Consider the following 23,794-nt stretch of genomic DNA (forward strand, 5'->3'; position numbering starts at 1 on the left):
ACTATTCTTCTCACCACAATTGTACAGAGCGGTTATCTGAGTCACCGTAGACTTTGTCAGTTCAAACCAGTCTGGCCATTCTCTGTTGACCTCTCTCATCAACACGGCATTTCCATCCATGGAACTGCTGCTCACTGGATTTTTTTTTGTTTTTGGCACCATTCTGAGTAAATTCTAGAGACTGTTGTGTTTGAAAATCCCAGGAGATCAGCAGTTACAGAAATTCTCAAACCAGCCCATCTGGCACCAACAATCATGCCATGCTCCAAATGACTGAGATCACATTTTCCCCCCATTCTGATGGTTGATGTGAACATTAGCTGAAGCTCCTGACCTGTATCTGCTTGACTGTATGCACTGCACTGCTGCCACATGATTGGCTGATTAGATAATCGCATGGATAATTGTTGGTGCCAGATGGGCCGATTTGAGTATTTCTGTAACTGCTGATCTCCTGGGATTATTACACACAACAGTCCCTAGAATGTACTCCGAATGGTGCCAAAAACAAAAAACATCCAATGAGTAGCAGTTCTGTGGACAGAAATGCCTTGTTGATGAGAGAGTTCAACAGAAAATGGCCAGACTGGTTCGAACTGACAAAGTCTACGGTAACTCAGATAACTACTCCGTACAATTGTGGTGAGAAGAATATCATCTCAGAATGCTATTCCGAGATGCGGGTTGGCGCTGTTTTGGCGGCACGAGGGGGACCTACACAATATTAGGCAGGTGGTTTTAATGTTGTGGCTGATCAGTGTATATGTTATATAGACTAATACAGTTTAATTTTAGCGATTGGGATATACACATTGGTTGTATGCACACTATGTTCATCTCAAAATGGCAGAATATTAGCGGATTTATCACACTAGTAACAGGCTTCTTTAACTGTATAATGTGAACAACACTCCATTTGGTTGTCTTGCAGAGGTTCTGAATGAGCACGATAACTGCCCATACATGTACAACAGTGACCAGAAGGACATAGATATGGATGGAGTAGGTGACCAGTGTGATAACTGCCCTATGCTGCACAACCCTGACCAGGTACAACACACTCCAAAAGCACAGGTGTACACAAATATGGGATGATTCATAGCCTCTAGATAAGTTGTTCTCATCTGGTTTTGCTTCAGGACACATATTTTACACTGGACATTGGTTCAAATGCATCATACAAAAATAAACAAGTACGGCCTAAAAATCAAACATTGAAATGTTTTAATATTACCATGAATGGCTTAGGCCCAACCATATGCTAAATTATAAACATGATGTTTTTAACATGACATATGTAGTGTAGTCATAGTCATACTTTTTTTGATTGCATAGTTTTTGAGGATGAGGGCATGCCATACAACCAGTCTATGCTGGCATCTGACTAATTTGTATAGCTTCTACCAAGTGATAGATGAATTTGTATTTTACACCAAAATACTGAAGATTTTGATTGGACGCATTATTTGACATCTACAACTAAATAATCACTTTCTACTCCCTTTTAGACTATTGAGCCAATAAGCCTATTTATTTTGCTATTGTATTATTTATTTTCTTGCTGTCCATCCACGACCCTATCAGAACACTCCTTTGAACAGTTTCCGGTCATGACCAAGTTGAACAACTACTATACAGTACATGATTCATATTGGTAATGGTAAGAATGACACTACAGCACTTTAACTGAGTAATTTGCACGCTTTGACAGTCTGACTCTGATAATGACCGGGTTGGTGACCAGTGTGATAACAATCAAGACATCGATGAGGATGGCCACCAGAACAACCTGGATAACTGTCCCTACATTCCCAACGCCAACCAGGCTGACCATGACAAAGATGGGAAAGGAGATGCTTGTGATTATGACGATGATAATGATGGAATCCCTGATGATAAGGACAACTGCAGACTGGTGCCTAACAAAGATCAACTAGACTCTGATGGTAAATTATAGTATTGCTTGGATTATAGTTGCATGTAAATTAAAATACTGTTACTAGAAGAGATTTTCTCTTGCTACAAAGTGTGGAAAGAACATTTACACAAACATACGCTCCCAATAACAGTTAGAAATGCTGGGACTTCAGATCAGGGCAAGAATTGTACATATACTTGCTCCCCGTTCTGTTTGCTCACAGAAGGCTTAAAATGGGAATTTCTTTCAGGCCTGCGACAGCATGCCTAACTTTACATCTGTAAAGTTTCAAGGAGTCAGAGCAATCATCTTCAATCTATTCATGTTTTTACAAGTTCAATATACTATGCCACAGTTTTCCCTTTTGCATCATGTGAGATTTAAACATGTTTTGAGCTGGAAAATGTATTTTAGTGTAACCAGGGTCAGAGCAGATGATGTCACCCTCTTGTGAGCTCACCATTTGCAGATAGTTACTGAAGGGTGCCTGTGATTACCTCTCTGTGACATTTCGCAAGGGCTACCTGAATTTTTTCCTGCTGGTTGGAAAATGGAAACAGGTTACAGTACAGGTACAGTTAGAGGTCGGTGTTGTTAGATAGTAACATACTTTTCTCACCTCATTAGATTTTTCTTATTTGAGAGAGTCAAGATGGTTCCAAGGAGAGAAAAGCAACTCCTCCTGTAAAAACAGACACTTTAGCAAGAGTTGGCCTATGTGCAAAAGCCTACTTGACTTTGCCATCATATTTTAGTGCTAGAGTCTGGTTTTAATAGATTTCACAATTGAAGCCAGTCACATGTTCATGTAAATGACATCTGAGATTGCTTGTTGTGCTTGGAGGAGAGAACTAGGATGCTAGGCGGAGTTTTCATCCATACTTCCATCAGATACAGTATTGAATAGTAATGTATTACTCACAAAAGTTTATATGCTTATGTAAAAACATAACACAAAAAAGCAAACATAACAAGTACCAAGTGTTTTTGGTTTTGTACAGATCTCCTACCAATAATATGCAAAATTCTGGATTCTAATTAGAACGTCTGGACTGAAGATTTAACCTCAGCAGGTCTACTGATTCAATGTGAAATCAAAATTGTCACTAATTTCTCTTAATATATGTTAAAGGGATAGTTCACCCAAAAATGAAAATTCTCTTATCATTTATTCACCCTCATACCATCCCAGATATGTATGACTTTCTTTCTTCAGCAGAATGCAAACGAAGATTTTTAGAAAAATATCTCAGCTCTGTAGGTCCATACAATGCAAGTGATCTCATAAAGGAAACATAAAAGTAATACATATGACTCCAGTGTTTAAATCCAAATCTTTAGAAGCGATATAGTAGGTGTGGGTGAGAAACAGAACAATATTTAAGTCCTTTTTTACTCTAAATCTCCACTTTAACTTTCAGATGTGAAAGTGAAACTAAACAGGCACCACATGTGACTTTCAGATGTAAAAATGAAAGCGGAGATTTAGAGTAAAAAAAGGACTTAAATTTTGATCTGTTCTCACCCACACCTATTATATCACTTCAGAAGACATGGATTAAACTACTGGAGTTGTATGGATTACTTTTATGTTTCCTTTATGTGATTTTTGGAGCTACAAATGTCTGATCATCATTCACTTGCATTGCATGGACCTACAGAGCTGAGATATTCTTCTAGAAATCTTTGTGTTCTGCTGAAGAAAGAAAGTCATACACATCTGGGATGGCATGAGGGTGAGTAAAGCCCGGTATACACTATACGATTTTAGCCACGATTCTACCGTCTGAGACAAATTTCGGGAATCCTAAAGGATTTCTGTCGCAGGGCAAAATCGGCAGTCTAACAACGTTCAGTGTGACATGTTCACAGATGGACGATTAATAGCCTTTGTGATGATCCTCCAACGAAGTTCTAGCAGTGTCAGAAATTTAGCATCGCAGCCGTATAGTGTGACTGCTATTACGACGGCCAGATGAGATATTCCGCTCCTCTCTCGCACCCTAATTCACTTGGAAAGTAACCTGCTCTGCGTTTGCACCACCATAGCAACATTTGTGCCCAGTTGTCACTCTACTCAAGCACTTTCAATGTTTTTTCTTCTTTTCATTTTATATAAAAAAATTTAATAAATAAATAAGCAGAAAATACTTGGAGAAAAGTGTAACACCTCAGCAATATGAAAGCATTATTCTCTGAATTAGACAGAGCTTAGGCCATAAAACCAAAAATAAATAAATGATTGCATTTTCTTTACAAATGTTTTTCTTTACATTTATCATGCATTTTCTTTACAATGTTATTTTAAGTACTATTTTAATAAATGTACTTTAAATGTCTGTAAACTTCTTTAGTTAAGATTCACACCACTCCAATTTTATTTAAAAATAAATAAATAAATAAATAAAATAGAGAGATTGAACTGTTTATACTGGTAAGTATTTATGGAACGTTTCAATCCAAATCAGCAAATACAGTTGGATACAGTTATAGAAATCTCTGTCATGTTTGTGCATCATCATCCATAGGGAATTTGCAAGTGTGATATATTATCAGCTTATATGAATTTTTGAAATTTTGCGTGGCCTATAGGTTACTAATCTAAACGAGGAGAAAGACATACTATAACCCTCCTTTTTTGTTTTCTCCAATGTGAACGGAAAAGTTTGTAATTTTTCAGGCCACAAGTCTTTTTATTTCCACAATGAATATTTGCTTGTGGTAGCTTATTATTACTGTAAGCTACCTCCCGCACTCACGTTCATTCTCAACATTTGTAATTTTCTGTATTTGTGATCAGGCTGTCTTATTATAGGCCTATTTGACAAAATCCATCTTTCTTGTAAATGTTAGCCTATGCTCGTGATGAGTGATTAGAGCAACGGAAATGCTGATGTCCTGACTTTCAGAGAGAAAAAAAATGCTCCTCTGTGGTGGGCAAATTTCACCGTTTCACTTCTATTCCGCAACACTCCCGTAACGTGAGTCACGTTCGCTGATCGGGACGATTGAGACCACAGTCGGCTACGATGTGTATCGTGCAGTCTGACATAATGTCGCACAGTGTGCCATGGCGATATCAATGCGTTCATATCATACAGTCTGACAAGCAACTATCTTAAAGGACTTTCCAAAATCGTACAGTGTGCTTATGATGAGTGAATTTTAATTTTTGGGTGAAATATCCCTTTAAATATCTTATTGTGCATGATTAATGAGTTCACTTAATTACTAAGCCTGTCGATTCAACAATTAATTATATGAAAAATAAGGTGTTAAAAAAAAAGATGTATTATTTAATTAATCATGCCGCTGACCTGTACGTAAATTCCATAAGGAATGTCTCTACCATCGGAGCAATGGTAGCAATTTGGTTGGTGCGATGCAAACAAAGTGAAGTGCTCCAAAAACATCCATCTGATGCATGAGTTCAGAGACCAACAATTAAACATAGAGCAGAGGAAAGTTACTTTTAAGCCACTTTAAATGCTTTACTTGTCTATCGCCACAATAATTTATATGTATATGATGTAATGTATTTTAATTATCTGAATTATAATATTTATTACATTTTATATTAATATTTTTTTAATTGATTATATTCTAAATTACCTTTATTTGGGTGCCTTTCTCAGTAAATATTGATATGCGATTAATTAATCGGCACATCATGTAATTAATTGGATTAGAAATATTAATAAATTTGACACCTATTTATTATATTTATTATATTATATTATTTATAATTATTTTAATTATTTTATTCTAAATTACCTTTATTTGGGGGCCTTTCTCAGTAAATATTGATATGCGATTAATTAATCGGCACATAGTATATTTAATTAAATTATTTTTTTTATATAGATTGACAGCCCTAGTATTTACTAAATAGAACAAAAAAAATCTTCACATTACCAAATGGAAAAACTTGCTGCGCCCCTGAAATGACTTTCATTTTCAGCTTTACTTTTAAACCCCTACCTTTCATCTACCTGGCTCATTTTTGGAAAATAACAGCCATATTTCACAATCCAAACAATTCTTGATGGATAAAATCAAGTCCCGTTCTACAGTCTTTCTCTGTGAATATTCTGTTGCACTCTGAAATACGTTAAATGGGTTGCGAACAGTGCTTCATGTTGACTTTAATTATGAATTAATCTAATCTTGTTTACCCACAGGGGATGGAAGAGGCGATGCGTGCAAAGACGATTTTGACAATGACAACATTCCAGACATTTTGGACGTGTGCCCTGAGAATGATGCCATCAGTAACACTGACTTCCGCAAGTTTCAGATGGTGCATTTGGACCCCAAAGGAACTACCCAAATTGATCCCAACTGGGTGGTCAGACATCAGGGCAAAGAGTTGGTTCAGACTGCCAATTCTGACCCTGGTATTGCAGTAGGTGAGTGTGTGAGCATTCAGAACAGTCTATCTGAATATGATTTTTACTTTGTTAATAAATGAGTCTTCTTAATTACTCTTTAGGTTTTGATGAGTTTATCAATGTGGACTTCAGTGGCACTTTCTATGTCAACACTGACAGAGACGACGATTATGCTGGGTTTGTGTTTGGCTATCAGTCAAGCGGGCGATTCTATGTTGTAATGTGGAAGCAGATTACACAGACATACTGGGAAGAGAAGCCTTCAAAAGCCTTTGGCATCTCAGGTGTTTCTCTGAAAGTGGTCAACTCCACCACAGGCACAGGGGAGCACCTGCGTAACGCCCTGTGGCATACAGGGGACACTCCTGGACAGGTGAGACTCGCTCATCAGATATGATCAGGAACACATGGGATCGACATGTGCAAACGCCAATCATTCACAAAGTTCTACACATCCCCTGTCCGTTGTGTTCTTTACTAAGTTTGTTGGCTAATTTGGTAATGTTTTCAGCTATTATTAAATGTTTTTAACACATTTTGGCAACATATAAATCCATTTAGCAGAATTCCACACATTCTCTTCGGCCTGGGCCTGCTTATAGTTGACATCTGTAAGCATTTATAAAAAGCTTTTCTCAAACGAATCACTGCATCTGCTTTGACAGGTCCGCACATTGTGGCACGACCCTAAGAATATCGGCTGGAAGGATTACACTGCTTACAGGTGGCATCTCATCCACAGACCCAAGACAGGCTTCATCAGGTGATGAACAGAAAGCCCTTAACCACACAGACAGCCATAGTGATCTTATAAAAAGCCTGCCGAGTTAATAGATCTATGTTTTTTTTCTCCAGAGTGGTGGTTTATGAGGGGAAACAGATCATGGCGGACTCAGGGCCAGTTTATGATAAGTCATTTGCAGGAGGGAGATTAGGACTGTTTGTGTTCTCCCAGGAACTAGTTTACTTCTCTGACCTCAAGTACGAGTGTCTAGGTGAGTAGATTAGCATTACAGAACTTGAGCATGCAAGTGTAAGGGACCATTCACATCAAACTTTTTCTGCATCTCGCTGTCTTTTCAGTGTCTTTCAGATGGCGTGTAAAGTTAAAAAATAAATTCATCTGTTAAAAAATTTCTCGACACACCTGCGTTCTACTCCATTCTTTGCATCTTGCTTTTTTAGCACAAGAGCATGTTCGTTCTTAATGGTCCCTAAGAATAATGTGTATAGACCTACTTAACACTTTCTCTAATGTTGAAACCCCCAAAACAAAGCACTGGTGAGGTACCTTGTGTCGTAATTAATGGCATAAGAGACAGAGTTTGATTTTATTTCAACATTAATTTTTAAAACATTTAGCATATTTTATATTATTATTAGGTTGACAGTTTTACAAACTGCTTAGTGAAAAAAAAGTCTGGTAGCACTTTATTTTACAGTACTGTTCTACATTTACGTACTATACAACAACAGTAATTTACTAGGTACTAACCCTAAGCCTAACCCCAACCCTAACCTTAACCCATAAAAAGTACATGTAGTTACCTAATATTATTCACTACTTTCTTGGGTAATTACACTTTAAGTATACTGAAAGTACACATACTGTAAAATAAAGTGCAACTGAAAGGCCTGTATTACCAAAAAAACAAAAAAAACAAAAATAGGCTGCTTATTCAATACCAACTTATATACCACTTTTTTAATTATTTTCTACCTTTCAGATAACTGAGCAAGAAAAGAAGCAGAACCTGTAAAAGACTATAGCACAACAACATACTTGCACACTTTGACAAAACACTAAAAACCAAAGACTTTGGAGATCTATAGACATCACAGAATGAAACGGACCAACAAACCAAAACTATCCTGAGGATTACGAATTAACATATATCGCAAGCGCATTTATAGGGATAGCTCTTTTGTGCTGTCACTCAAGTTAAAAGAAGTGTAATGTTAATAAAACATGAAAAACAAAAATGTGTTTGTTTGTTTCACAAAATATTACAACATTTTTAGGAAAACCAATCACAAACCTCAATTTTCTGACTTCCTGTGTTGAGTGTATTGTTACATTGTGCATCATTTTCTTTGGATTTGCTTTTGTAATGGACACATCTTTTTCTAAAACCCTCGATTCTAACAGGGGCTTTGGGTTTGAGCATATAAATGTTTTAGAGACCTTTGAGATGAAGATGTTTATATTAAGACTGTATCATAGTATTTATATGACTCTTGCATTTCAGTATCAAGTTTATGTCTAGTTTGTTGTAGTGCTTTCAGAACCTAGACATTGTAAATACTAATTTATTTGTTAACACTGACAAAATTTGACTATTGCAGAAAGAGAGATTGAAAAGATTTTAATTGCTGTGCTTATAGACATTCACGATGCAACTTCATGCCTATGCAGTTTTGTATTATTCAGTACTTGATAGAATTGTTTTCTACATGTGAGATGGAAATGTGAGTATTTTGTTTTGGACCCCTGATATCACACTGCATTTGCTACCTTTAACACAAACTTGCTGGTTTTGAACCACCTTTACCTTTTAGTGTCTTATTTTTTATGCTTTTTATCATAGAAAATGTTATGGGAGTACACATGAAACTTCATAGGACAGAGACTCTAGTTTATATATCAGTACATACATTGTATGTAAATTATGTTATTCATTCAGTCCAGAATGTTATTGAGCCTTAAGATTCATCTATGTGTTCGTCTTTTTTTTCATAACAATATTTCATATTTTGTAAAAAAAAAAAAAGAAAAAGAAAGTACAATGCCTTTGATTTTAAAGAAACGGTCCACCCAAAATTGAAAATTCCCTCATCATTTACTCACCCTCATGCCATCCCAGATGTGAATGATTTTTAGAAAAATATCTCAGCTCTGTTGGTCCATACAATGCAAATGAATGGTGGCCAGAACTTTGAAGCTCCAAAAAGCACACAAAGGCAGCATAAAAGTAATCCATAAGACTCCAGTGGTGGGGTCCTGGGTAGCTCAGCGAGAAAAGACACAGACTACCACACCTGGAGTCACGAGTTCGAATCCAGGGCATGCTGAGTGCCTCCAGCCAGGTCTCCTAAGCAACCAAATTGGCCCGGTTGCTAGGGAAGGTAGAGTCACATGGGGTAACCTCATCGTGGTCGTTATAATATGGTTCTCGCTCTCGGTGGGGTGCGTGGTGAGTTGTGGAGAATAGCGTGAAGCCTCCACACGCACTACGTCTCTGTGGTAACACGCTCAACAAGCCACATGATAAGATGTGTGGATTCACAGTCTCAGACGCGGAGGCAACTGAGATACTTCCTCCGCCACCCGGATTGTGGCAAGTCACTACGCCACCACGAGGACTTAGAGCGCATTGGGAATTGGGCATTCCAAATTGGCGAGAAAAGGGGAGAAAATAAAAAAAAGTCTCCAGTGGTCTAATCCATGTCTTCAGAAGCGATATGATAGGTGTGGGTGAGAAACAGATCAATATTTAAGACCTTTTTTACTATAAGTTCTCCTTCCTGCCCAGTTTGTGGCGATATGCGCAAATAATGCTATTCGCAAAAAAAAAACATTAGAAGAAGAATGTGAAAGTGGAGATTTATAGTAAAAAAAAAAGAACTTAAATATTGATCTGCTTCTCACCCACACCCATCAAATCGCTTTTGCGATTTAACCACTGGAGTCGTATGGATTAATTTCATGCTGACCCTATGTGCTTTTTGGACCTTCAAAGTTCTGGCCATTATTCACCATGGACCTACAGAGCTGAGATTATCTTCTAAAAATCTTTGTTTATGTTCTGCTTAAGAAAGAAAGTCATACACATCTGGGATGGCATGAGGGTGAGTAAATAATGAGAGAATTAAATTTGTGGGTTAACTACACCTTTAAGCAACATCCCAAGAAAACCGTGTAAAGTTTTCTACCATTGTTATTTTCACAGATTTCTCTGTTTTTTGTTTTTTGTTTTCTTCTTCTCCTTAAATAAACAATTTACACAGTTTTCCATTTAGGACTGGTGCTTTGGAAACCTTCCAAATACTGTACAGTACATCCTTAACAATATAATTATGTTCTAGCAATGATTTCCCATGTTCACTCTCATAATTTCAAAACAACTGCACGTATTTCCCTCAAAGGTTACGAGTGGCAGTAGGGGCTGCAAACGTAAAGCATTAAAAATTACCCCCAACAGGTGCATTCAGTTTTAATGCGAAAATATTATAAAAATATTGAATGGCTCCATACAAAGATGACTGTTGTACAAACATCCCTCAACAACATACGTATAGACATTATCCATCTACATTCTTTCCCATGGTTTACATCGCATTTGTACACGCCTTTTTGCATTTCCATAGGCCTTTGTAATCCCATCACAAATTTTGGCCCACTTTTTTCTTGCGTTTTAAAGGTTTCAAGTCTTTTCTGATCTCAAAGTCCACTTCAAAACACCAATTGGCATTATGGGACTTGCAGCTGCTCTACAGTAGATGCCAAGATACCACTGATATGCTGTAAATGCGGTTAGACCAAAGAGAGATAAATATGCACATTTTAACAAGCCAGAAACTGTCTTAAAGATATAAATAAGTTAACAGACTTTTGTCACCAGGCCAGGATTTTGGGATTAGTTCACCTAAAAAAGAAAATACTGTCATCGTTTACTGACCCTCATGTTGTTCCAAACCCATTTAACTTTTTTCCTCCATGGAACACAACAGAATGTAAGGCAGAATGTTAGAAACTTGCACTCAGTCAACAATCAAGTGAGTGGTGACTAAGGCTGTCACTCCCTAACATTCTACCCAACATCTCATTTTGTTTTTCAGGGAAGAAGGTCTTACAATTAAATATTTTGATACGGCATCCTGTAACGCTTGAAGGACATTTTTGGTTATTTTACTTTAGGCCATAGAAATCATCTTTCTTATGATGTCAGCAATGTTCCTTGGTTATGTCATTGAAGAAAAGGAAAGGAAAAATGCAGACTAAAGCATTTTCGAAGTCTGAAAGGGCCATTTTACAGCCGGATGGGTAAATATTGTGGCTATGCTTGACATTGCTGGTTGAGTTTCAGTTTGCTGTCAGAAATATTTGCTTGTCTGGGTGCAAGGGTCAAGGAGCTGATCATACAGTCCTGGATATTTTGGGAAGGGTATCTCTCAGTATTCTGGATAATCACATGTAAATGTGAAAACATAAAGTAGTTTCCACTGGACTGGGCTGGAAGTTCAGTATCCTGCGTGGGAAGTAACAAACTGCTTTCCGCTCCTGAACATAAACCAGCACCATTATGACATTGGCACTTGTGACTGCTTGAGTAAACTCAGCTGAGAGCTCTGCCAATGCTTCTCAGTTACACTGAAACACAAGGGTTTATCTTTGACATTCAGGCTTGTTCTTAGACTCAAGGGGGCTGAAAAGTCTTGGACTGACTCCACTCGCACATTGACCTTATCAGGTTCATGTTCAGTACAGCCCATCAAGTTATAACTCTAAAAATGAATCATTTAAAATCAGGTCAGGTCTTGAAGAAAGAACAGAGCAACATGGATGTTCATAAATTAGTCCTCCCAAGTTGTGGCATGCCAAAACCCCTGTTTTTCCAGAACTTAATGATTCTCCAACTGATGGGAGCATGTGCCTTCACAGCACAGGAGCAAGACCTCCCACTGTGACTAAACTGCTGCTAGACAGAATTTTGTGAGTCCCCCATGATGCCTGTGTACTCCTACAAATGGACAAAACATGGACAAGTAGTCACTGACTGTATATTTAAATAAAGATGAAGCAGATACCTTTTCATTTTATGCTCTGTGAAAAATGACAAATAGTTATTTTCTTAAGTCTGTGGACATCTTATATTAATGGTCTAACTGCTAAAAAATAAACACATTCAGTCTTATCAGTTGTTAGTATACATGATTTGTACTAAAACTGTGTTAAAGGAATAGTTCACCCAAAATTATAATTATCTCATCATTTACTCACCCTCGTGCCATCCCAGATGTGTATGACTTTCTTCTGCTGAACACAAATGAAGATATTTAGAAGACTATCTCAGGTCTGTAGGTCCATTCAATCGTGTTAATGGTGGCCAGAACTTTGAAGCTCCAAAAAGCACATAAGGCAGCATAAAAGTAACCCATACAACTCCAGTGGTTAAATCCATATATTCAGTAGAGATATAATAGGTGTGGATGAGAAACATAAATATTTATGTCTTTTTTATTGTATTTTTTTTTACTATAGCTGTGTCTCGTTTCAAAGGCTGCGTCCTCCGGAGGTCGCATTTGTCAGCCGCATACGTCATCGAGGCTGTCTCGTTTCAGAAACGTGAGTAGGACACTCTGAATGCGACCTTCTTTCACAGGAATTCGGAGGATGCATGAGGTGTATCCTTTGTGGGCACTCACAACCCACAATTCTTTGCTTCAATGGAATTGAACATCATTTGTCTGAAACAAATGACGCCAATTTGCCCGAAAATATGATGTTCAAATGATGTTAATTCCCAAGACGAAGTACCTCAGTAGACGGGTGCAGAGTATATAATATGTATAATTATAGTAATATATAATTAAAATAAAGTATTATAGACTAAAAACACCCATAAAATCTATTTCCTTTTCTCTCTACATCATTATAACTCTCCTAAAATGTACCTCATACACTCCCTTCCAAAGACACTTGTCACTTAAAGCGCTTGTGCTTGTTAAAGAGCGCCGTGCTGTCATAGCAACCATGATACGTTCTGTTTCCATTTGTCCTATGAAGGCCATCTCGTTTAAACGGGTTTAAAGCTTGTTTAAAGGAGGACGCTCGGTATATTGCAGCCTTCAAAGGACGTGTCCTAGCTAACATGCAGGCTTCGAAAGGAGACACAGCTTATAAATCTCCACTTTCACATTCTTTTTTGTTTGTTTTTGGCAATTTGCATTCTTTGTGCATATCGCCACCTACAGGGCAGGGAGGAGAATTTATAGTTTAAAAGGATTTAAATATTGATCTGTTTCTCATCAACACCCATCATATATCTTCAGAGGATATGGTTTAAACCACTGGAGTCGTAATGATTACTTTTATGCTGCCTTTATGTCCTTTTTGGAGCTTCAACGTTCTGGCCACCATTCACTTGCATAGAATGGACCAACAGAGCTGAGACATTCCTCTAAAAACCTTTGTTTTGTGTTCAGTAGAAGAAAGAAAGTCATACACAACTGGGAAGGCATGAGGGTGAGTAAATGATGAGAGAATTTTCATTTTTGGTGAACTATCCCTTTAAGGAAGAACTTAACTAGCACACTAGGTCAGTGAATTAGGGGATGTTGAAAAAGAACATCACTGACTGCAAATGGATGAATGAACTCAACAGTACTGCACTCTAGCACAATTGTCAAGAGAAATAACCAGGCTAGTACATTTTGTGAATGTGTTACAGAGGCAAGTAGATTACCTGTACAATGACGACCTCTACTGGAAAATATTTATTTTCCCTAAAACTCCTGTATGTATGTGAATGTGTGTTACAAGCACATTTATAAATATAAATATAATAATAATAATAATAATAATACATTTTTTACCTTATTGAAACGCTTGAAATACGTATTTAATATTAATACAATTTAATAAATTACCGTATTTAATAAAGTAATACCTTGCTTTCTGGCGCAATCAAATACAGTGATAAAATGGTTATATTATGAAATGTGGCTGTTGTCAACTCTTCTCTTTCTGGCATAAGGATTGTAGACTTTTATCAGCATCACACCACGTAGCTGTTTTGTGATGAAAACAAATCTGCTGAACTTTATAGCTACTGTAGAGCTAAATGTAAAGACCAGTCACATGTGCACAGGCTCACATGTCTTCTTATTAACTTGCTGACCTTCCGAGGTGCTGTTTGAGACCTTCTTGTTTACAGATCCGATGGACTGGGCTCTTGAGTAATCACACGTTGGCACAGATGTCAACAGATCGTAATGGCTGCGCAATCATGACAGAGTAATAAAGCTACTACCTAATTAACCAAGAATCATAAATACATGTTATTATTTTGAAAGAAAACTACGTTAAAGCAACATCATAAGAGTTCTTGTCTTTTTTATGTGTCAACTGCGCCATATCGAGATTTTTTTTTTTTTTTTTTTTTTTTTGCCACATTGAGGAACTAATTTACGACTCTTACTATGGTACAGGGTTGTAAACGCATTCCCATAGGAAGGGCGCAAAGCAGCATAACTATTAATTTTCATAAGCAAAACATTACAGTAGAATTTTGTTCTTGTTGATGTTGTTTTTATTATTATTTAGAAACAGTACAGAAGAGTTAGCCTAATAAAACATTAAATTACAAAATGGAAAACAATACAAATAAATAAATAAATAAATAAAACACCTTCAGATAACACTCTTGAACAGTTCAATGAATCAATAATTATTTGAATATATATATATATATATATATATATATATATATATATATATATATATATTGTTTTTTTTTTTTGTTTTTTTTTTTGAGGTAGAACACAGGAATCATAAAATAAATGTATATCAATACAGAAAAGCCTAAAGCTAGGTGTTGAAGTAGTAACCTTGTCCACAAAGGCTTAACACTTAAAAATTATAGGCCTACTTCACATCCAATATCCCAGTTTAAAAACAATACAGTCATAAATAATAATAATAATAATAATAATAATAATAATAATAATACATTAAAAAATATATATATTTTCAGAACCTCTTTTCACAGTTGGAATCAATGTTAAACAACATCGGCATGAGACAATTCACAGTCATGAGCACTGCCGTATCCATAGTAGGATAAGTAGGATTTGTTGTTCCGACAACAGTGACAAGTCTTAATACCCTCTTCTTGGATCTGTGCCTATGCACTATTTTTAAATTTTAATTTTTAATTGTATTTAATTGTATTTATTTATTTATTTATATGTTGTATTGTTTATATAGCAACAAAAAATGCGTACACATTGTGCACTCACGCGGTCAGGTGGAAGTGACGCACAGTGAGGAGGGTGGAGTTGGGGCATGTGTGACTGAATGGAAACGAATACATGGAGCGCTCGTATGGAAGAAGTAAGATGCATGACAACAAGCTGTCCTTTAAAGAAGTGCACATTTTTTTTCGAGAGTTCAGAAACGACACGACCGATGATAGTGCGCGTCTTCCAACAAGATATTAGTACTCTATTGTGGTTTTGACGTTTACAATAATTCTGTAATTCTAAAATAATTATCTTCCCATCTCAGAAGCTCATCTTTATTTGAAATATATATATTTTGTTCATGACTATTTCTAATATAATCGAAGTGGAGGAGCCACATTTGGGGGAGTGTAATATGAAAAAAGAGGCATTCGAACTATTAGGGTTTGTTCCACAAAAAGATATTGTTTACAACAAGCTACTGCCTTACAAGGACAAATTAGACGAGGAGTCCAATGAAATCTTGGCACAAATCAAAGGAAACCTCGGCCGAGCCGTCCAGCTCAGAGAGATATGGCCAGGTGTCTTATTCTGGACAAGGAAACTTTCCACGTAAGTATTTGGGAGGTTCATCCAACATTATCCTGAATTCACCCGGATAGTTATATCTACCAAAAATGTTTTGTTTTGTTACTAGCGTTTGTAAGATAATTAATCATAATCTTAATAAATGCTCTTTTCCATCTTGACATAACCTTAAAATGTGATGTTCCTATTTAAATTCACTGTTAGAGGAAGCACTGAATGACCCCTTTGTATTTAGCAGGATAAAGCAGGTAAAAATACCTACGTTTTAAATAGTGCGCTAATCGAGATGCGCTCTGACTGGTGCCGCGCATGCGTAGTGAATGACTGTTTCAGGGTCATTTATTTACACTTATGTGTTATTGTTCAAACAAAGAAAAACTACAGGGTGTGAAATGTGATCGCTTTGAGAATGATGCATGTTCGAGATTTTGCCCTGGGGTTATCGATTACCTTGTTGATGTTAATATTTGTTAATAACTGATTACCGATTATTGACATATAAATAGTTTACTTTGCCAGCAGCATGATGTTTTGATTATTTAAACCGTATGATATAAAAGATGCAGTCATTGGTTGGAACCTTCATTGAGCAAAGGAATTGACTAGATTGTAACAAGCCCTATTTTTTCCATTGCAAAATGACTTGTCATGTTTTCCCCACTCAATGCTATTTTAAGAGCACAACAAGCACAAACTGTCACTGATGTCAGACAACGTGTGACTCTATGAGATGCAATACAGGGCTCTGTAAACAGTAAACAAACATGCACAGAAATACTGTACTGAGTGTCATCCAGGCATATGGGTAAATCAAGACACCTAAATTCTTCCTTAGAAAAATATTAATGGAACTTGTGGATTACAGCAGTTAAAATCACAATCACTGTCATTGAAAGTTTCTGAGTTCTCTAAATCTCTCCAGTTTGACTGTCTGCTTTTTAAACCCAGCATTCATGCCAATCCCATGTTTGGAGATCCTCCGATGACCTTAGTCATGGTCTCAGTGTTTGCACTGGCTGTGGTCTATGTGTGTGCAAAGGTTAGGTTTTTAGGACAGTTCTTTCTTCATCAAAGCCAATCTAGAGAACATCCCAAAACACACTCTTGGCAAACCACAAGCATTGCCAACCCAAGCATGGAAATGATGGTATCCAGGTCTGACCTATTTTATGCTTTTGTGTCAGGTCAGACATGAGTCAACTTCTTTTTCAATGGAAAGTAAGCTTCAACAACTTGACCTAAATCATGTCATTAAAATTATTTAATTTAAGGTATTGTTTATAACTTTCAACAATCACACGAATAAGTATATCCAAGCTGACATAATTTAAAGGGCAATCCAAATTCAAATCTTTATTTTAATCATCAGTACACTTGATGTGCAAGAATTGAACTACCCATTTGTTTCACACCAGATGGCTCACCATCATTACTGTCAATGGAGGTTACACAAGGTTTAAATGAACTGAGATTTTATCATTTTAATACTTAACCCCCAAAAATCCTTCCTTGTCTTTCAGGTACATGCGATTATATGGGAGGAAATTCAGCAAAGAGGACCATGTGCTCTTTGTTAAGCTGGTCTATGAGCTGGTCACCATCCCCAAACTGGAGATCAGCATGATGCAGAGCTTTGCCCGTCTTCTCATCAGCCTTCTAAAGTATTATTGACTTTTTACTTGAGCTCACTTAGGTCCCCTGGGAATGACATCAACATTGGAGGCACTGAGATGATGTCACTAGTGTGGAGCATTTCTGTAGTAATCTGACATTTTTTTAGCCATGCCTATAGATGTGGCAAAATATTCTATTATTATTCTATCATTAACCTGTTGAAGCTCATTTACCCCACCAATGGGCCTGACTTCACTTTTATATAGTCTGACTTAACATTTACTATGTAGTCTGCTGTTCAGAATTGTTAATAGTGTTGACAAATTATACATCAGTACATACATGTAGTAAATGCGCTTCTACAGTTAAAAAAAAACGTACAGTTACAGTCCTGGATGCTGATTGACTTTAAATGTCAGGGACTACCATATTAGCCATGACAATATTCACATTATACTGCAGCATGATTTGCGAATAAAAAGTAGCAAAACAATTGTTCATTTAAATTGTTTTGTCTTCCAGGAAGAAAGAGCTGCTTTCAAGAGATGATTTGGAATTGCCATGGCGACCCCTTTATGAGCTGCAGGACAGGATCTTGTACTCTAAGACAGAGCACCTCGGCCTGAACTGGTTTCCCAGGTACATGCATTTCCCATTTAAACTGTTCAGCTGGGACATTATTGAAAAGTGGATTACAGCAGCAATATCTATCTATCCCTTTAAAGGAATAGTTCACCCAAAAATGAAAATTCTCTCATCATTTACTCACCCTCATGCCATCCCAAATGTGTGACTTTCTATATTCTGCAGAACATAACAAAGATTTTTAGAAGAATATCTCAGCTCTGTAGGTCCATACAATGCAAGCGAATGGTGAATAAAATGTTGAAGCTCCAAAAAGCACATAAATGCTGCATAAAAGTAATCCATAAGACTCCAGTGGTTTAATCCAGGGATCTAATCGGTTTTGAGTGAAAACAGACCAAAATGTAACTCTTTTTAAACTATAAATCTTGACATCTGTGGTCTCATTGGTGCTCCCTAGCACCATCTAGTGGCCTTTACATGTGTCAAGCACTAGGAAGTGTAATCGAGCTTGAAATCACGATCGTGCCTAGAGACTGCAATGGCAAGATGTATAGTGAATAAGGAGTTACATTTTGGTCTGTTTTCACCCAAAACCAACAGGATTGCTTCAGAAGACATGGATTAAAATAATGGAGTTTTATGGATTACCTTTATGCTGCCTTTATGTGCTTTTTGGAACTTCAAAGTTTTTGTCACCATTCACTTGCATTGTATGGACATATAGAGCAGAGATATTTTTCTAAAAATCTTATCTACCTTTGTTACATGCATCTGATATCTACTGTATAAAACAGGCTTGCCAACAACATGTGCTTCAACAATTAGTCACATGCAGTCACCTTAATAACGTCCATTCCAGCTGCTTGCCTGTCACAGGTGGCATGCTCTGTCCTCTTAGTTCTTAGAACTGGTGCTGATGTTGAGCATCACATAAAGAAATGTTGGCTTAATAAGGAGGAAGTGCTGAGAGTGTACCTGTGTTTTCTTTCCCTTTCATGTTCAGTTCTCTGCGGCCACGCTCTTCCTCTAAGTACTTAATCGTTAAACTTGCTCAGAGGTGGTAAGAACCATGTTACTTTGTGTCAATATATTAAAGGTGCACTCAGTAATTTTTTGTTTACATTTTGTTGGCTCCTTTTTTTTTTTTTTTTTTTTTGTCCTGGTGGTGTTTGACTTTATACTGACTCCTATTGGTGTGGATGCATGAAGTTTTTGTTTATTAGGTGCTTCTACTTGACATTGGAGCTGTCTGTTTTTCTTTATATGTATATGTATATATCATTTCCACTGTTTATGTTTGTATTAATTAATACTTAATAAATTAATATAAAACATTATATTAATGCATTATAAATTACATTAATACTTAAATGCAGAGGATTTACATATTTCTGTTATTGTTGTTTTTATTTGACATCACAAACAAATTTATAAAATTCAGAGTATCAAACTTCCAATTAAGTAAATAAAGTAAACATTCCTTTTATTGTTATTATTATTATTATTGATGTTTTTAGGCTAAATATATGAGTGGTGTCTTCATCTCATTTGGGTGTATATAATTTTAAATATATTTATCCAATTAAATTTTAAAGGAATATTCCGAGTTCAATTTAAGTTAAGCTCAATCGACAGCATTTTTGGCATAATGTTGATTACCACAAAAAAGAATTTCAACTCGTCCCTCTCCTTTTTTTTTTTTTAAAAGAAAAGCAAAAATCAAGGTTACAATGAGGTATACTAAATTATTTTGGAGGGTTTAAAGGCAGAAATGTGAACCTTATAATTTTATAAAAGCACTTACATTAATTCTTCTGTTAAAACTCATGTATTATTTGAGCTGTGAAGTTGTTTAAATCGTAATTTTTCTGTCGCTTTAGGGTTTGTTGACTACATCATCATGGTAACAAAGTTGTAAAATTGGCAATAACTTTACACAGAAAAGGTTAGTAAGCGATTTTATCACACTAAAATAATTTTAACATGGATATTGTTTACATCTTGCTACTATACTTTTGAAACAGTGAGTATTTTAACATTTAAAACTTGGCCACATTCACTTCCATTGTAAGTGCCCCACTGTAACCTGATTTTTTGCTTTTTTTAAAAAAAAGAATCAACATTATGCCACACATGCTGTTGATTGAGCTTAACTTTACTGAACCCGTAATATTCCTTTAATTTCTTTTTCTATAAAACGTTTTAATGATGAAAAACTACTGTGCATGTCACATTGCAAAAAACACTGGCACCTTGACACAGGCTGTTGGACTTAAATTGTCAAACCCAATGCTGTTAGTGGGTCGCTTCTGTCCGCTCTCACACAATTCAATGGCACGCCAACACATTATTGTATTGTACATTGTTCTCGAGTGCTCAGTCTGTTTGTAGCATCCGCTCCTCTATGTAGACATCTGATACTCCAGTGTCCTTGTTGGCTCCCACTACATGGGCTGCAACAGTGAATCCCTGCTGAAGGTCACATTCTTTCCACTTTCTGAGTCAAGGTGAAAGATTTCTTTGGCCTATTTAAAAACAAAAGCAATCAGATTAAGGGGCCCTGTCTGGGTGTCATTTATCTGCAGTTTTGGTGACACTCAAAGGCTTGTTTACATTTGTTAGCTGTGTAATTTATGGTGCATGTGTTTGGTGGGTTTCATCATGTGGTGAATGTGATTTGATGTGTTGGTTTTGAAGGTCAGAATTTCATGAATTAATCCATGCACTTTAGATGCAGGAGAAGGGTATTTATAAACTTAAAAAGAGCCTTGTTGGCCTGCTTCTAAACAGCATTTAGGTCACAGATGGCCAGTCAGACCCTAATATGTCCATCCTTGCACAGCTTTGATCAAAGACAACTAACCTGATAAACTAAAGACTCAATTTCCCAATGGTTCCTCTGCCACTGGCCTCACCAGTGCTTTCCTTTATGGTGGATGTTAAGATGGGTTTATGAAAAGAGAGATTTGTAATGCATGAATCGCTCTCCACTAACAGCACTAGTGTGTTGAACTTGTTCATAGTAGAATTGTTTGCATGGAATTAGAAACTGCAGGTGTTTTCAGAGTTAGTCACTTTAAAGTGTCTTTTCCATTTGCAGCTCAGTGGAAGCAGTTTTAAAGGCCTTAATCAAGAACTGCAGGCCGTAAGTACATTCTTCTGTTTCATTTTGTTGTGGCAGATGAATATCTTCATGCAGAATTACTTTTACTAATTCATTAGATACTAGTAGTATTACTAAAATCATTGCAAATTTACAACAATTTAAAAAATCTATATTAAAATCGTTGGGCACTGTAACCAAAAGGCTCTGAGCCTCACACACTTTATTTGTTTACCTCTTGTATGATATGACATTTAAAGGGATAGTTCACCCAAGAATGAAAATTCTCTTATCTACTCACCCTCGTGATATTCCAGGTGTGTATGACTTTCTTTCTTCAGCAGAACACATTTGAAGAAAAATAAAAAAAATATCTCAGCTCAGTAGGTCCTTAAAATGCAAGTGGATGGTGATCAGACTTCTGAAGATCCAAAAAGCACAGACAGTCAGCATAAATGTCATTCATATGACTCTAGTGGTTAAATTAATGTCGTCTTAAGCAATATGATTGCTTAAGTAAAATTGAATTCCTTATGAAAACACCCCTTTAGGTACATTTATTTAAATACTTTAAATTGCATTTTTATTTTTTATTATATATATTTTTTTGTATTAATTCATTACTTAGATAAGCATGCTTTGCATTGCTAGCAGATCTGCATTATATTTTGAATTACATAATGTCAGATATTAGCTTTTTGTTTCACTAGCAAAGTGCTGAATAAACCCCAAACACTTTCAAACTCACAGCACTATATACAGTAACTCTACTTAACATTCTAATTTGGCTTTGTGGGAGTTTCCCGTCTCTGGTAGACAGAAGTGACCCAGGATCAATACTATCCCACTTCCACATGAGGTCAGAGAGGACAGTAATGTCCTCCAACAGTAGATCCAAAAGTAGATTATTGTAATTGGGATAAGATTGTGCAATACTGCCTACTTTTATAGTGGTTATTTTAACATTTCTAAGAGAAATTAAAAGACAGGGGCAAAGACATTCTGAATGGTATAATGGCTTTATTTTCTCTTTAAAACAGAAAGTTATCATGGGTGAGTCCATGTGAGGCTGCATGCTAAAAGCTCCTCTCGGGCTCATCTGGGATTATAGAAAAGGTTATCATGAGTCTTGTCAGTGAAGGCCATACTCTTAGAATGTGGCGATAAGACACTATTTTCAGATTGTTAATGAGTTGGCCAGTCGATGACTGAACCAATGTGAGTTGTGAATAACTGTATATTTTGGGAGTCTTGATAAGGCTAAGACCGACGGACTGTAATCCTTTTATGAAAGCACATTAACTAGTGCTTGTTTATGCAGTTTACAGTTTCACAGGGCATTCAGATACAAGCCAGTCTATGGTATGTTCTCATTTATGTAGCCAAGTAAGCATGCGTGTGTGTATGTGTGCACAGATATTTCCCTGAATCAGCCACACAGGAGATGCTGGACGAGTGGAAACCTCTGATGTGTCCGTTTGATGTCACCATGCAGAGAGCGATGGGATATTTTGAGCTCTTCCTTCCCACCACTCTCCCCCGAGAGCTGCATGACAAGGGCTTCAAGTGAGCACTGCCTGAACCACATTAAGACACACTTACATTCTGCTTTACCTCTCACAGTCACTCCCATTCATCTGTCTACTGGACTGAGTTAAATAGACTATATAATGAAGAATGCTTTAAACAGATTAGATGGTCAGTCATGATATATTGTGATAAAGAATTATAAAATAATGGATATATTTGGTGTTTAATTTTGATAGGAGTATAATATAGTGATAAAATATAAACATTCTGAGTACAAACTAAAGACCACAAACAATTTTCCTTACTACATAAGCCTGCAACCAATACAGAAATCTTATATTTGATTTACTTTGTTTTACGTCACCTCATATTTCACTTAAAACATACAAAATAGCAATGTGCCAGAAATAAATTCATGGTCTTCTTGGAACTTTCTGTCACATAAATGGATATTTAGTGAAGACGTTTGTGTTTCTACAGACTTTGGTTTGATGACTTGATAAAGCTCTGGGTGTCTGTGCAGAATCTTCCAAGCTGGGAAGTGGTGAGTACAGCTGATCTTTACACTGTCGACTTTGAACTGTGGAGTTCTGCGCAACCTCAGTGATGTCACAGTATCATTATTAACCCCTTTTTTTCTGTTCCAGCATCTTGTCAGTCTTTTCGCAAGACTGGCGAATGACAACATTGGTTACATAGATTGGGACCCATATATACCCAAGGTGAGATGGTCACCTGTTTGATACTTGCTGTGAAGGGGCATTATTAGTAGACCATCCGTTTTCAGTATCATAAGGTTTCTTTTTTTTCATGTTCAGACACTCATGCACTGTAGGCCATACAGTCCAGATCTGATTCAGTGTTCGAGAGAGCATGATACTTTGTAAATCTTTCTTATTGTGTTTCTCACATTCTTACATTTGTTTGCAGATATTCACTAGGATTCTGAGAAGTCTTAATCTTCCTGTGGGATCTAGCCAGATGCTGGTGTCTAGATATTTGACAAATGCTTACGACATCAGTCATGTGGTCATCTGGATTTCTGCATTGCTGGTCAGTGTAAAATTTCAGCACCTCCCTTTGAAAAATGTGCTTTTA

The 23,794-nt window shown here is 36.6% G+C and overlaps 2 protein-coding genes across 5 annotated transcripts in view; both read left to right on the top strand.

Moving 5' to 3' along the window:
- LOC127414157 (thrombospondin-2-like) overlaps positions 1–10,319 on the top strand; it is a 30,454-nt gene extending 20,135 nt beyond the window's left edge. For both annotated transcript variants that reach the window (XM_051651951.1, XM_051651950.1), the window contains 7 exons: positions 932–1,050; positions 1,712–1,946; positions 6,100–6,327; positions 6,411–6,682; positions 6,975–7,072; positions 7,165–7,304; positions 8,037–10,319. In XM_051651951.1, coding sequence (XP_051507911.1) covers positions 932–1,050; positions 1,712–1,946; positions 6,100–6,327; positions 6,411–6,682; positions 6,975–7,072; positions 7,165–7,304; positions 8,037–8,044 — 1,100 coding nt within the window. In that variant the 3' untranslated portion in view covers positions 8,045–10,319. The remainder of the gene's footprint in view (positions 1–931; positions 1,051–1,711; positions 1,947–6,099; positions 6,328–6,410; positions 6,683–6,974; positions 7,073–7,164; positions 7,305–8,036) is intronic.
- Positions 10,320–15,380: 5,061 nt separating this feature from the next.
- Positions 15,381–23,794, top strand: part of LOC127414154 (proteasome activator complex subunit 4A) — a 46,930-nt gene continuing 38,516 nt past the window's right edge. For 2 of the 3 annotated variants that reach the window (XM_051651944.1, XM_051651946.1), the window contains exons 1-9: positions 15,381–15,885; positions 17,382–17,522; positions 17,998–18,114; positions 19,067–19,123; positions 21,164–21,208; positions 22,583–22,732; positions 23,177–23,240; positions 23,344–23,418; positions 23,627–23,749. In XM_051651944.1, the coding sequence (XP_051507904.1) occupies positions 15,635–15,885; positions 17,382–17,522; positions 17,998–18,114; positions 19,067–19,123; positions 21,164–21,208; positions 22,583–22,732; positions 23,177–23,240; positions 23,344–23,418; positions 23,627–23,749 (1,023 nt within the window). In that variant the 5' untranslated portion in view covers positions 15,381–15,634. The remainder of the gene's footprint in view (positions 15,886–17,381; positions 17,523–17,997; positions 18,115–19,066; positions 19,124–21,163; positions 21,209–22,582; positions 22,733–23,176; positions 23,241–23,343; positions 23,419–23,626; positions 23,750–23,794) is intronic. The other variant, XM_051651945.1, reaches the window with a different exon arrangement.

The sequence above is a fragment of the Myxocyprinus asiaticus genome, chromosome 23 (assembly GCF_019703515.2).
Source record: "Myxocyprinus asiaticus isolate MX2 ecotype Aquarium Trade chromosome 23, UBuf_Myxa_2, whole genome shotgun sequence".
Lineage (NCBI taxonomy): Eukaryota > Metazoa > Chordata > Actinopteri > Cypriniformes > Catostomidae > Myxocyprinus > Myxocyprinus asiaticus.